Source organism: Carcharhinus amblyrhynchos, chromosome 3 (genome assembly GCF_965287045.1).
Source record: "Carcharhinus amblyrhynchos chromosome 3, sCarAmb.v2.hapA, whole genome shotgun sequence".
Lineage (NCBI taxonomy): Eukaryota > Metazoa > Chordata > Chondrichthyes > Carcharhiniformes > Carcharhinidae > Carcharhinus > Carcharhinus amblyrhynchos.
The window spans coordinates 67,264,961-67,280,592 of NC_137326.1; the positions used below are offsets into that span (position 1 = coordinate 67,264,961).

Below are 15,632 nucleotides of genomic sequence, written 5' to 3' on the forward strand. Positions count from 1 at the left end.
TGCACTGTAAGGATTCTATGATCAGCCATGATCAAAATGAATGGTGGAGCAGGCTTGAAGAACCGAATGGCCTACTCCTGCTTCTATTTCCTATGTTTCATAAGTGTGGTCAGTATCGAGATAGATACTCAGTTCTGAAGAAATTTATCAGTATAACTTACCTGCTCTCCATCTCTTGATGACGATGACTGCTCGCAATGATCTCTCCACTCTCGTAGTAAACATGCTTCCCTAAGGAGCCACCGTTGAAACTGCTGTTCGGGGAATGACGAGGTGAGTGATTGATGATTGTGGTGTCTCTGTAGAAATAAAGAAACCACTCATCTTTCTAGTGAAGGCTGAAGGTGACATGATAGAAGTCTTTAATATTTCTTCAGGCCAGAAAAGGATATTGCCTCTTCAAACCAATAGCAGACACTGGCTCTTATATCAAGACCCCAGGGGTGGGAGTCTCACCAACTGAGAGCGACCACCCAATCAGATCTTGACATCTCCTGGACCAGAGGTAGTTTCGAGGTTTGAGGTTCACAGGGAGAAAGGGGAGGGGGGTGGTGGTTGGCAACAAGAATAGTGTATGGCTTCCAGGGGGCATCCCTTCTCAATGTCAAGTCCCCGCGTGTACCACGTGGCTACAAACCCACCTGCAGCTAGCTCCACCACAGGTAGTGGTGGGATGGGATTCTTAAGTGGTCGCTAATTGGTGACTTAAGAATCTTAATTGGTGATAGGTTGGCAAAGTCAATCAAGGGCTTTCCCACTCAGAACTTAATTCTGGCGGAGGTGGGAATGTGGTGGGGTTTCAATATTTCCCCATCCCACCTCATCCCACTGTGGGCGGCACAGTGGTTAGCACTGCTGCTTCACAGCTCCAGGGACCTGGGTTTGATTCCCGGCTTGGGCCACTGTCTGTGTGGAGTTTGCGCATTCTCCTCGTGTCTGTGTGGGTTTCCTCCGGGTGCTCCGGTTTCCTCCCACAGTCCAAAGATGTGCGGGTTAGGTTGATTGGCCATGCTAAAAATTGTCCTTAGTGTCCTGGGATGCACAGGTTAGAGGGATAAGTGGGTAAATATGTAGAGATATGGGGATAGGGCCTGGGTGGGATTGTGGTCGGTGCAGACTCAATGGGCCGAATGGCCTCTTTTTGTACTGTAAGGTTGCTATGATTCTATGACTCACCTAATGACCTACCATTCCTGCCTCCAAGCTGACCACTAGAAGATTCTGCCCTCACTAACGCAAGGGGTAACTGAGATGAATAGCTTAGATATTAAGAGAGAGAAAGGAATATGGTGATAGGGTGGGGTGAAGTATGATGGGTGGATTCTTGTATGGAGAATTAACACGCATGAAATTGCCAGACCGAATGGCCTATCCCAAGTTTTAGCAATTACACCTTTTTCAAAAGGTAGATAAAGACTGTTTCGGAAAGTGGGACAGTAAAAAAAAAGAAAAATTAAAGAAGGGGGTTAAATTCACAGTCTATCCAATGCCAGTACAAAATATCTGAAGTAATTGAGACGGAAGGAAGGAGAATTTATTCAGAGATGCAGTGATGGGGAGTTTGTTTGAACGTAGCACCTACCGCTGGGTAGCTGCAGTGGCAGCAGCATCCATTGCAAATTGCCTCATGGTGCTCTCTTCCAGATACTTCTGTTCCCATTTGGTCATGTCAGCTTCCAGAGCTAGGATCCGCTCTTCTTTCTCCCGGAGCAGCTCCATCAGTGCTGGAACACTGTATTCCGAGGTTCCAGGATTCTGGATCATTGCCTGACGCTGCCGAGGAAAAGACAGCGTGAACTTTTATTGCACAGAAACAAACAGATCAGTTGCTCCTATAGGCTGATGTGCAAATGAAGTATTGAGGGAGTGCTACACTGCCGTACTTCAGGTGAAATGTTAAACTGAGATCCCATTTGCTTTCTTGGGTGGATGTAGAAGATCACACAGCACTACTTTGAAAAACAGAAGGGGAGTTTTCCTTGTAATCTTGGCCACATTCACCTGATCACTATGCATTGGCTGTTTGTGGGAGCTTGCTGTGCATAAATTGGCTGCTGCGTTTGTTTGATCGTAACAGCGACTACAGTTCAAAAGCACACCTGCAAAGCACTTTTGGACAACCTGAGGATATAAATGGCGCTATATAAATGCAAATTATTCATAATCGAAGCAGCAACTACATGTTATACATGAATTTTTGATTTAAATGTCTTCAAGAGTCAATTTTATTTTGGGGTGATTCCATTATCTGGTGCCTTTTTTGCTCATTAAATCACAGGACATAAACCCCTATGGTGGGATTTTCCATCCTGCCAAAATTGGGTTTCCTACTGGCGGGACAAGTGAGCAATACAAAACACTGTAAACTTCAGCGGGACCGGAAGATTCCACCGGTGGCTAATGACAGGCCACCTCCACCGCCGGAAAACGCAAGTGACCAGAAAATCCTGCTCACAATATCCTAAAGCTGGGTGGCAAAATTCCCTCTTGTTGATCAGTCATAATCTAGTTTTTGGTCAATAAATCCATCTACTTCCACGCCAGTCTATGTACTTCCACACCATAGTGCAAGTGAGGATGGGAATAGGGGGAGAGAGCAATTGAACACATGGCTATAGGGATGGTGTAGGAGGGAGGGATTCAGATACCTGGATAATTAGGGGTCATTCTGGGGTAGGTGGAATCTCTACAACTGGATGGTCTAAACCTGAACCAGAAGGGTACCAATATCCTGGGGAGAAAATTTGCTAATGCTCTTCCGGAGTGCCAGAAGAGTGGTGGATAGCAAATGTTGTCCCCTTGTTCAAGGAGGGGAGTAGAGACAACCCTGGTAATTATAGACCTGCAAGCCTTACTTCTGTTGTGGACAAAGTTTTGGAAAGGGTTATAAAGGGTTATATTTATAATCATCTAGAGAGAAATAATTTGATTAGGGATAGTCAACACTGTGAAGGATATGTCGTGCCTCGCAAACCTTATTGAGTTCTATGAGAAGGTAACCAAAGAGGTGGATGAGGGTAAAGCAGTTGATGTGGTGTATATGGATTTCAGTAAAACATTTGATAAAGTTCCTCACGCTAAGCTACTGCAGAAGATACGGAAGCATGGGATTTAACGATTTGGATCAGAAATTGGCTAGCTGTAAGAGGACAGATGGTGGTGGTTGATGGATAATGTTCATCCTGGAGTTCAGTTACTAGTGGTGTACCACAAGGATCTGGTTTGGGGTCACTGCTGTTTGTCATTTTTATAAATGACCTAGATGAGGGTGTAGAAAGATGGATTAGTAAATTTGCTGATGACACTAAAGTCGGTGGAGTTGTGGACAGTGTGAAAGGATGTTGTAGGTTACAGAGGGACATAGATAAGCTGCAGAGCTGGGCTGAGAGGTGGCAAATGAAGTTTAATGCGAAAAGTGTGAAGTGATTCACTTTGGAAGGAGTAACAGGAATACAGAGTACTGGGCAAATGGTAAGATACTTGGTAATGCGGATGAGTAGAGAGATTTTGGTGTCCATGTGCATAGCTCCCTGAAAATTGGCAACCAGGTTGATAAGGTTGTCAAGAAGGTGTACAGTGTGTTAGCTTTTATTGGTAGAGGGATTGAGTTTCAGAGCCATGAGGTGATGTTGCAGCTGTACACAACTCTGGTGCAGCTGCACTTGGAGTATTGTGTACAGTTCTGGTCGCCGCATGATAGGAAAGATGTGGCAGCATTGGAAAGGGTGCAGAGGAGATTTACCAGGATGTTGCCTGGTATGGTGGGAAAGTCTTATGAGGAAAGGCTGAGGGACTTGAGGCTGTTTTTGTTAGAGAGAAAAAAGTTAAAAGGTGACTTAATAGAGGCATACAAGATGATCAGAGGATTAGATAGGGTGGACAGTCGGAGTCTTTTTCCTCGGATGGAGATGGCTAGCATGAGGGGACATAGCTTTAAATTGAGGGGTGACAGATATAGGACAGATGTCAGAGGTAGGTTCTTTACTCAGAGAGTAGTAAGGGTGTGGAATGCCCTGCCTGCAACAGTAGTGGATTCGCCAACAGTAAGGGCATTTAAATGGTCATTGGATAAACATATGGATGATATTGGAATAGTGTAAGTTGGATGGGCATTAGATTAGTTTCACAGGTCGGCGCAACATTGAGGACTGTAATGTTCTATGTTTTATATTCTAAGTCACCAAGGAGGAATTCAACAGTATAAAAGACAATCTGAAAGGCACATCTGTACAATTAACTGAAAGGTTTGGGCTCGTCAATTACCTGCTGCGTTCGCAGACTCTTTAATTCCTGCTCCAGTCGATTCCTCAGTCGCAGTTCCAGTTGTTCTCGTTTCTCACATGCTGCCTGTAGCTGAGTCAGTGCGTGCTGCAGTTTTTCGACCTTTTCAACATACGCTCTCTTCCTCCTCAGCTGTAAGATAGGTAGAAGAAACATGCCGAGGTTAAGTGATCCCACTTTTTCATTGTGGTCTTTAATTCAGGAATTTGGATAGAATTTGTGCTAAATACCTCATCTTCCAGCCGCACGACTTTAAACTGTGTGCTGTTGAGCGCCTGGTCAAGAAGCTCCATTCGTTTGTGCTGTTCTTCACTCCTGCTGTGTGACAGGGTCAACTCCCTTCGAAGCTGTTCCTTTTCTTGCTGTTGTTCTCGATCTGTCAGAGCACAAACAGTAAAATAATCATTCCCAGCTCCTTTTTGAATTCAGAAAACGATTTTAACACAAATGTGTTCTGGGAATGTATTCTGATTTTTGAAAAATCAAACACCTTTAAAAAATCGGCGGAGATGGCAAGTCAAAATAGATATCCTCTTGAAGATGAGTTAATGGACTGTAGCAAGTGCTGGAAATAGCTGCACAAAAAAAAAACTTCCACAATCCCAACAAGAACTGTTCTGAATGTTAAGAGGGTGAATTGCCCAGAGGAACTGGAACAGCAGCACTGCGTTGGGCTGGGGAGTGCAGGAGAAGCATCTTTCCCCAGTTGCTTTAAATAAGCTACAACCTAACACCAAACACAGACCAGGCTATCCATACAGGCTGAGTTATGGAGATAGAAGCTGCCAAGGACATGGTCCTCTGATGGCTCTGTAGTACCACAGGAAATCCAGTTTCTGCTGATGACATTGATCACAGATTTGGCTCACTTTGAATGACTGCAGCATCCACTGGATTCAATAAAAATCTGGAATTAAAAGTCTAATGATAACCATAAACCATTGATGATTGTTGTAAAAACCCATCTGGTTTACTAATGACCTTGAGGGAAGGAAATCTGCCATCCTTACTGGTCTGATCTACATGTGACTCCAGACCCACAGCAATGTGGTTGACTCTTAACTGCCCCCTGCAATGACTGATCGAGCTACTCAGTTCAAGGGATGGACAATAAATGCTGGCCAGCTGACACCCATGTTGACACCCAAATCCCCTGAATGAATAAAGTGCCAATATATATTAATATCTTATTCCAATGTTTATATCCACCCATTCCCCAGGATACTTGGAAGTAACATTCACAGAGCAGGGCTTTGCAAAGTTATATGACAGTGTGTGATGTGGATTAATTGCTGCAGTTGACTCATCTGGCTGTCTGGTGTTGCTGTGGGGGAATATTTCCCTTGTAACCCAGGCTCACTGCAATAGTGGCTGATTATCCAGTTATGTCATTTATTTTGAGTTGCCGAGTTTGTTTCTCTTACATAAAGGACAATGGAGAAATTGCATTTTTATAGCATATATCTACATTCCAGTTACAACCAATGAGGTACTTCCGAATTGTAGCTACTGCTATACTATAGGAAATGTAGCCATCAATTTGAGCACAGCACGATCCCATTGAGAGCAATGAGATATTGACCATATATTCTAGTCATACTGTTGAGGGATAAAATTGGCCAGGACATCTCCCACCTCTTCTTCAAAGCAGTGCCATGAGCTCTTTCATACCCACCTGAGAGGCATATGTATCCTTGGTTTAATGCTCATCTAAAAGAAAACGCAGCATTCCCACAGTATGACAGTGGAATGTCAGTCTAGATTATGTTCAGGTCCCTGGAGTGGGATTGGAATCCATAGTCTTCTGACTCAGAATCAAGGGTGCCAAATATGTGGCCTTTAATTTCAGTATCTGTATTTCCTCCATTTTAACAATTAATATAAAATTATTTAAGTCTTTCATTTACATTTTGTGTGGCCTGAGGCCAGAGCTATCCCAGAGGATACTGTTGTTTCCCTTGGAACATCTGCTTGCTCTTAAGACATAGCTTATCAAAAGAACTCAAATTCCAACCCTCACTAGCCCCATCCTTTCACTGGTTCCACACTTTCCATACTGCTGTATCCCCTTTCTGTCCCCTTTATCCCTACTGTATCCCTACAGTTCTCAATTGACCAAAGGTTGACAGCATCAAACAGTAACTCTTGTAACTCATCTCAACTTTAACTAGCAACTCAGCTTAAGTTTACTTTAATTGCACTTCCTGCCCCTGAGTGCCAGAGGAACAATATTGTGGACTAGCTATCATTTCCAAGCCACTCACTACCCTGATTTTATTGGTACGAGTGGCACTGGCTGGGCCATCATTTCTTGTCTATCCATAGTGGCCAATGAACTGAATTTCAAACACATTGCAGTGGATCTGGCGAGACCACGCATTAATGAACCAGATGGGTTTTTACAACAATGGTTTCATTAGACTTTTAATTCCAGATATTTTTATTGAATTCAGACTTCAACATCTGTCATGGTAGGATTTGAACTCAGATCCCCAGAGCATTGCACTGGGCTACTAGTCGAATGACAATACCACTACACTACCACCTGCTTACCCTCCATCTGACTTGGAAATGTATCACTGTTTCTGCATTGTTGCTGTGTCAAAATCCTGGAATTCCCTTCCCAACAGCGCTGAGAGTTTACCTACACTACATGGATGGCAGATGTTTGAGAAGACCCACCTTTTGCACATTCCCCACCACTACAGCCTGCGCCTTCAACATCTCAGCCTGGAAATTCACTGAATCATGGAATCCCTTCGGTGCCATTTGGCCCAACAAGTCTGCACCAACTCTCTGACAGAGCATCTGACCCAAGCCTACCTCCCATGCACTGTCCCTGTAACTCCATGCGTTTACCCCAGTAATCCATCAAACCTACACGTCTTGGGACATTAAGTGATAATTTAGCATGGTCAATTCACCTAACCTGCGCAACTGTGGAGTGTGGGAGGAAACCAAGAACACCCGGAGAAAACTGACGCAGACATGGGGAGAATGTGCAAACCCCACACAGTCACCCAAGGCCGTAATTGAACCCGGGTCCCTGGAGCTGTGAGGCAGCAGTGCTAATCACTGTGCTGCCTGAATTCTGTCCCTAAAACACTCCTCCTTTAAGATGGTCCAAAAACCCATGTTTTTGACAAGCTTTCAGCCAACCCTTTCGATGTTTCCCTCTTTGGCTTGGTGTTAGATGACGTCTGGTGCTGCTCAAGAAGCACCTCTGAATGAGTATTACATTCAAAGTGCTATACAAAGGCAAGTTGTTGTTATGGGGACAACTAGGGAATTATAATTAAGGAACACCCCAACTCCATTTTTGTTTAATATGTAACAGTCATAGGAGACCAATCATTTGTGATTCACAAATCCATCTCAGGCTGGGCATTGTCAGCCAAGTTCTGCATGATTCACACAGCAGTACAAAGACGCCTGTTTGAGCAGTGTTCCTCACTGACTATTCACAGAACACGGTCCTAGATAAAACAAATGTTAGGAACTTTGTCTACCCAATGTTGAAGAACAAATTGTAATCCTGCATTCTATAATTAAGGAAACAGCATCGAGTCCAGGGACACTGGACTAATTGCTGCAGACTGCTGGAGTCACGACTCATTGAAATGGAACAGTTTGAGAGAGAAAGGCTGTGCTTTATGTTCCAGCTCATAATCCTTCTTTAGCAAGTTTGCAAATAATTGTGCTAAAGCATTACAAATGCTGACATATTTTCTTGTTTAACTTAACTGTTCCAGTTAAAATTCCATGTATTAATATCAACAGAAACCCACATCCCACATTCCTATCCCCTCCCTTACCCTCAAGGGAATGACGGAAAGGCCTGAGTAGGCTCCTAACTTCCTGCTATAAAGTTTAAGCATTTAACAAAGAATGTGCTTCAGGGCGGGAAGACGGGAGGAGGGGAAGCTCGGCTGTTGGTGCAAGTCATGGGACACATTCCTCCTGACCTACATACTTAACAATCACATACATTCCAACAGCAATACCTCCCAGAGCAAACCCAAATTAACACTTTCCTGACCATGGCATGCTCAGAAAAATCCTAAAGATATGGGCTGAGACAAAACAAGGGTTGGAAATACAATGAGCAACTCAGGTTTTGACTTTTTAAGAAATCCTGATCTCGAGCTGAGTAGAGGTGAAATGAAGAGACCTTGAATAGATCTCAGCCTGTGTTACACCACTCAATATTCAATGAAGTATTTCTGTGGCAGTAATTTTAGAGTGATCTTTTCAGTATTCATTTGTTTTACTCTGCAGTCTGGTTTACATCTCTCTTATTTTTTAATATTTTAATTTGTTGTGATTTCAACAGATCTAATGAGGTACCATGTATGTGATTAGTGGGACTGCAGATATAGCTGACCCCTTTTTGTTCCTGTGTCCAGAGTCTGACAACAGCTTAGCATTTCCCCCTGAGATTGTGCCTTAACCAGACTGCTGGTATTATTTTTAGAACTTCAATGTAACCAATTGCGTTACAAAACCCTATTGCGTTATTCCAGGGCATAAATTCTGCCAATCCTCTGCCCAAATGTATCACCACTCGCTCGCTCCCTCATTCACTTGCACATTCACTCACACATTTAAAAACATACAAACAAGTATAACACACACTCATACCCAGACTCATACATACAGAATCACACTCACTTACACAACAAATTATACCACTGACTGTTGTTCAGTGGTCAGAAGAAAGATGAGAATGTTGAGTAGGACAAGGAAGAAATGCAATTGGATCAGGGTAAATGGTGCAGATTCCCTTCATACTACATTTTGTTTATTGGGCATGGCAATTGTTCCAACTGTGACTAACAGGATCGCACTCTGTGTCGGTTACAACCAACATTGCACAACTGAGTCACAGACTGAATACCCAAACACATTTGGACTGACTCCCAAAGGCTGGGGAGCAGGAATTCAATTGGGGTTTTCAGACAGTGTTGGGTAAGGTTGGAGGGAAAAGTAAGATCCAAGTTCTCATTCCTGGAGTCTGGCAATGATCTGGAAAAGTCATTAAGGGTCATGCACATAAAGCAGTGTTGGTATCCCAATAATTCCATGGCAGAGGAACAGTAACTGCATGAATGTATTTAGGAACACACTGTGCCAAGAGCTAGCTCAGTGAGAATGTCTAGAAAACCTTGCTACAATTCCAACCTATCTGATTGCATTGTTGTCTTGAAACAGAGTATTTCTCATACATGCAATCACCTTTAATGATTCACCAACCCAAAAATTGATTTCCGCACAGTCCTGGGTAAGGCTGCTTGTTTACTTGCCTGTCTTTATCACATCTTCAGGGTGTGGGTATCACTGACAATGCTGCCTTTTGTTATCCATTCTTAGTTGCCCTAACTGTGACCTTGTAGGCACTTTGGAGGGCATTTGTGTGTCTGGAGTCACATAGCACAGACTGGGCAAGGGTGGCAGGTTTTCTTCCCTGAAGAAATAGTAAACAGTTGGAAGTCTCTACCCCAGAGGTCTGCAGAGTCTCAGTCAGTGAATATCTTCAAGGCAGAGACTGATAGATTTCCAAATATAAAGGTATCAAGGGAAATGGGGAAAATGGCCTTGAGGAGGAAGATCAGCCATGATCGAGTTGAATGGTGGAGCAGGCTGAAGGGACCCAATGGCCTACTCCTGCCATATTTTCTGTGTTCCTATGTTGGATTTTTGCCACAATCTGAAAGCTTCATTGCCACTTTTACTGATCCAAGCTTTTAATTTCCCAATATATTAAACTGAATTCAAATTTCCAAACTGCCATGGTGGGATTGGAGTTCAGGCTGTTTGCATCATTCATCCAGGTGGAACAATGATTGTTCAGACAAACACTGGCATTAGCTGTGCTGCTATAGTCACTGTCAATACACACTCAAAAGGAAGAGAAAAACAGAAAAACCTAGATATACATTTACCACCTTTAAACGTACAATTCAAATTAAACATAGCACCACCCAATAAATGTGAAACAGATCTTGCTGTTTTTAAATTGCTGCTTTCTATTCCTGATATAGGGTGGCTTACACATCCAGACTTTGAGTGCCAGCAGGCTTATCTGAACCAGGAATGCATCAATGTGAGAAATGAGCAAAGAATGAGGAGTAAATGACGAGTACAGGAGGAGTGAGCGAAGCTGAGGGAGGAGTGAGCAAGGAATGCATCATAAGTAGGACATTATCTCCTGCAGCCTATACCCCAGCACACACACACATTCCAACAGCAGTGACTGCACAGCCATGAGGTCTGGAGTCTTCCCTAGCCGAGATACTGACATTGATTGTCTCTCAATGGCGCTTCTGGATGAGGGCAGTTAATTTCACACTTGGCAGTGTATTAATGACTTGTGCCATTGGGAAAAGACTAGGTGAGGCTGTGAGACTCAAACATCTGACATCCATGTCATTACAAATGTCTGACCCAGGAATCTTTTTAGAAAAATTAAAATGCCCATCTCCAGCTTATATCTAGTTCAGTAGAAAGAATCTGCATGCATTCAGACAGTAACATTGTATGGTCAAAGTGCCGTTCATATCTGTTTTTCATAACTAAACAGTCACCAATTAGCTCCACACATTATTGATTTTTGTGCTAAATTAATCAACAAAAGATGTGATAGATTCCTAGCCATTTAATTGAATAATCAGCCTTTTCAGCAGAATGGGTTGTCTGTTTTCGATGTTGCATTATATCTGCTTTGCTGTTTGTTTTGGAAAGTGCAGCAGCCACAGGCTCAAACACAGCTCTCAGGAGATTGGAAGCTTTCGAAAGATTCCAATCAGCCAGTGAATAGTGCCTGCTCTCAGCCTCCCCTTCTGACCTTACCACAAGGACACGTTAGCAAGGGCAAGAGCAAACACGTCTGCTTATGCTACAGTACATGTGAGCGTCGTGTTAATAATGCTGCATAAACTTAAGCTGTCCATTAATTCTGCCCATGTTATTTAAGAGCAAATTAGTGGTGTTTGAGGATTGGCAGAGGGAGGGACACAACAGCCAGAATCACCTGAGGTATGCTTGGAATTTAAACTGCCTTTATTATCACAGGGGATAAGTGTTCCTGTGCCAAGAGCAGCTTGTTTAGCCCTCAGCTCCTGAAGCTGTTCACTGTCTTTGTACAACTGAACTAAACCCTGAGGAATTTACCAATTTGAGTACCTTTGAGAGTGGAGTGGAGTGGTAGGGAATTGCAGGAAGGGAAGGGGAGGTTACTATTTGATAACATTATACTTAAAGCTGTGAGGGTGACTTTAATAAAAATAGAAAATACTGGAAAGCTCAGCAGGTCTGACAACATTTGTGAGGGAGCTTTATTTTCAAGTCAGGATGACCTGCTGAGATGTTCCAGCATTTTCTGTTTTTATTTCGGATTCCAGCACCTGCAGTATGTTGCTTTTATATTATTTCTGGTTACTGGGGAAGGCTATTGGGTCTTTTGCCTTCAACAGCCTGGTTGCTCAAACCCATCAGTGATGCAGTGGTCAACGTTTCCTCAGACCAGGCTGGAGGTGAGTTACAGAATCCATCCCCAGCACGCATTGTAAAACCAAAGATCATATAGCACCATATTGTGCTGACATTGGCTGAAACCAATGGCATAAACCAAGATCCTTTACTCCACGGACTGATCAAGTGATTAGCTGAGCTGCTCAAACCAGGATGGTCCCAGGATCAATCATGTGTTGTGTTAGCCGCTCAGCATTAAGGGAGGGAGACAAGGACAAGGAAAGACAGGAGCACTTGAGGATGACCATGGAAAAGCTGACCGGGCTTCCATGTCCAAAATGCACCAGAAACATGCATTTTGCTTGAATGTGAATGGAGGTTGTGAACAGTGAGGTGCAGAATACATGGAATATTCCCCACTGAAGGAGTTGGAAGGAGAGGAATGGATAGGGATAAGATTAGCTGAGAAAAACGAAGGGAGCAGGAAGTTAGAGTCATAGGAGTTTACAGCATGAAAGCAGGCCCCTCAGCCTAACTTGTTCATGCCATCCTTTTTTTAAACCCCTAAGGTTGTTCCAATTGCCCGCATTTGGCCCATATCCCTTTATACCCATCTTACCCATGTAACTGTCTAAATGCTTTTTAAAAGACAAATTGTACCCGCCTCTACTACTACCTCTGGCAGCTTGTTTCAGACATTCTGTGTGAAAAAATTTCCCCCCGGACTCTTTTGTATCTCTCCCCTTAAACCTATGTCCTCTAGTTTTCGACTCCCCTATCTTTAGGAAAAGATATTGACTATCTAGTTGATTTATGTCCCTCATTATTTTATAGACCTCTAAAAGGTTACCTTCTATGCTCCAGAGAAAAAACTCCCAGTCTATCAAGCCTGTCTTTAAAATTAAAACCATCAGGTCCCGGTAGCATCCAAGTAAATGTCTTCTGCACTCTTTCTAGTTTAATAATATCCTTTCTATAATAGGGTGACCAGAACTGGACACAGTATTCCAAATGTGGCCTTACCAATGTCTTGTACAACTTCAAGAAGACATCCCAACTCCTGTATTCAGTGTTCTGATCAATGAAACCAAGCATGCTGAATTCCTTCTTCACCACTCTGTCCACCTGTGACTTCACTTTCAAGGAGCTATGAACATGTACCCATCGATCTCTTTGTTCTGTAACTCTCCCCAGTGCCCTACCATTAACTGAGCAAGTCCTGCCCTGGTTCAATCTACCAAAACGCATCACCTCGCATTTATCTAAATTAAACTCCACCTGCCATTCATCAGCCACTGGCCCAATTGATCAAGATCCTGTTGCAATTGGAAATAACCTTCTTCACTGTCTGCTATGCCACCAATCTTGATGTTACCTGCGAGCTTACTAACCATGTCTCCTATATTCTCATCCAAATTATTTATATAAATGACAAATAACAGTGGATCCAGCACCGATCCCTGAGGCACATCACTGCTCACAGATCTCCAGTTTGAAAAACAACACTCCACAACCACCCTCTGGCTTCTGTCATCAAACCCGTTTTTTATCCATTTAGCTACCTCACCCTGCATCCTGTGAGATTTAACCTTATGCAACAACCTATCTTGTTAAAGTTCTTTAAGAATTCTAACCTTACCTCAATATATGGACAATAAATAAAAATATTTAATCAGATAAGTCACTTGAAATTATCTGAAACCTGTCTGAAAACTCAAAGAACAATTTAAGAAAAATAATTTCATGTCTTTGTTTAAACAAACACTTGCCTTCACCAAGCCAGAAAAACCTTAATTGAAAACAGTTATATAATTTGAATGGATGATGAACTTACTTTGAGTAATGAGCTTGCTGACAATGCTTTGTCCATTTTCTGAGATCTCACATTCTTTGCTGGTCAGCAGTTTATTGGCAGAGTCAAGCTTTTCTGAAAAAAATTATTGGCCAGAAAATAACATTATTAATTGAATAGCCAATCGAATTGCAAGCTCAAAGTAGCTAGCTCCACTCAGAACAGTCAAAAGCCATCAATTAATTTACCTGCCCACTACCTAGTACATACAGCTCTTTTCACATCCTCATCACCTTCTTATAATATTTTAGTTTAATTATTCCTATGATGTTATTTCAAATAGCAGTCAAAAACCCTCCTTTACAGTCTCTTGTTTCCATTTTGACAAATTTAATCATGTTCTCGAAGTTATTTCTTCTCCCAATAATTCAATGTGTCCCAGTTTGGTAGACTTCAGCCATTTGGTCTCCACACATTAGAGATGCAATATAGTGAAGTTCTCAATGGATGGTGCAATGTTTCTTTGGAAATATATGAAAGTATATATGTCAAGCAATGCTTAACCCACATGAACTGCATTAACCCTTTAAAGATGCAATTCCCTGGCAATCTCAGTTTAGCTTAACTGTAAGTAATTCCCACATTTACTTGTATTAAATCTTCTAGCCATTTCCATTGGTGAAATGGGAAACTTGGAATATGCTAGCCACCAATTTCTGGGTGACAGAAGGTTTGACTACCTTTCAGATCACGATTGAAATCATGAAGCCTCCTGATCTCTCCTTCCATTTTGTTTCTCATTGTCTTTTCCAGTGCCTCCCGCTTTGAAGATGCCTTCATGAGGTTATCATAGGCTTGAGAAATTCGCTGGATCTCTCGCTCCAACTGCAAGGCAAACACAAGGACAAGTTGGATTGAGAAGAATAAAATGGGACAAAATTCGATCAATAACTTGGCTCCTTATGACAATATGAACAGTAAGATGCTTTTATCTGAGAAGAAATATTTGGTTGAAATCAATGCAAAAGTGCTGAGATGTCCCATCATATTTTCTTCAAGTTTTCACATAATGATACATCGCAGAAGAAGGCCATTCAGCCAATACTTCTTCTGTTGGCTCTTTGGGAGTTACCTAATTCATCTTTCCATGTTATTGTGATTCCTTAAACAAACCATCCAATAATTGGTTCATCTGTTTTAGAAAACATATGAAATGCTAGGTTTGGCAGGATTAACTATGGGAAAATATCAGATCCTGGACTCAAAATCAACTTAAGATTCATTGAAATAGCTGGCAAAACTAATAAAACTAATAAGTCTCACAACACCAGGTTAAAGTCCAACAGGTTTATCTGGTAGCAAAAGCCATTAGCTTTTGGAGCACTGCTCCTTCATCAGGTGAGTGGGAGTTCGGTTCACAAACAGGGCATATACAGACACAAACTCAATTTACAAAATAATGGTTGGAACGCAAGTCTTTATAGATAATCAAATCTCAGAATACAGACAACGAGTGGAGAAAGCGTTAAGCACAGGTTAAAGAGATATATATTGTCTCCAGACAGGACACCTTGAAGAACGCTTACCCGATTGTCCAGCGGGACAATCACAAGGCAAGAGTGTTCTCTTCTGTTGGGGAACACTTCAGAGGTCATGAGTATTTGATCTTCGAGTTAGCGTTCTCCAAGGTGGCCTTCACGACACACGACAATGCAGAGTCGCTGAGCAGAGATTGATAGCCAAGTTCCGCACACATGAGGACGGCCTCAACCAGGATCTTGGATTCATGTCACACTCTCTGTAACCCCCATGACTTGCCTGGGCTTGCAAAATCTCACTAACTGTCCTGTCTGGAGACAATACACATCTCCTTAACCTGTGCTTAACCCTGTCTCCACTCACATTGTCTGTACCTTTGAGAATTGATTACCTGTAAAGGCTCGCGTTCCAACCATTATTTTGTAAATTGAGTTTGTGTCTGTATATGCCCTGTTTGTGAATAGAACTCTCACTCACTTGATGAAGGAGCAGCCAGTGCTCTGAAAGCTAGTGGTTTTTGCTACCAAATAAACCTGTTGGACTTTAACCT

At 42.4% G+C, this 15,632-nt stretch overlaps 1 protein-coding gene across 1 annotated transcript in view; it reads right to left on the reverse strand.

The window, feature by feature from the left end:
• The window catches only part of amotl2a (angiomotin like 2a), a 41,262-nt gene that overhangs the window by 12,160 nt on the left and 13,470 nt on the right, over positions 1–15,632 (reverse strand). The window contains exons 4-9 of the mRNA XM_080184954.1: positions 14,284–14,428; positions 13,586–13,678; positions 4,512–4,657; positions 4,264–4,413; positions 1,583–1,773; positions 162–299 (exon numbers count right to left, since the gene is read on the reverse strand). Coding sequence (XP_080041080.1) covers positions 162–299; positions 1,583–1,773; positions 4,264–4,413; positions 4,512–4,657; positions 13,586–13,678; positions 14,284–14,428 — 863 coding nt within the window. The remainder of the gene's footprint in view (positions 1–161; positions 300–1,582; positions 1,774–4,263; positions 4,414–4,511; positions 4,658–13,585; positions 13,679–14,283; positions 14,429–15,632) is intronic.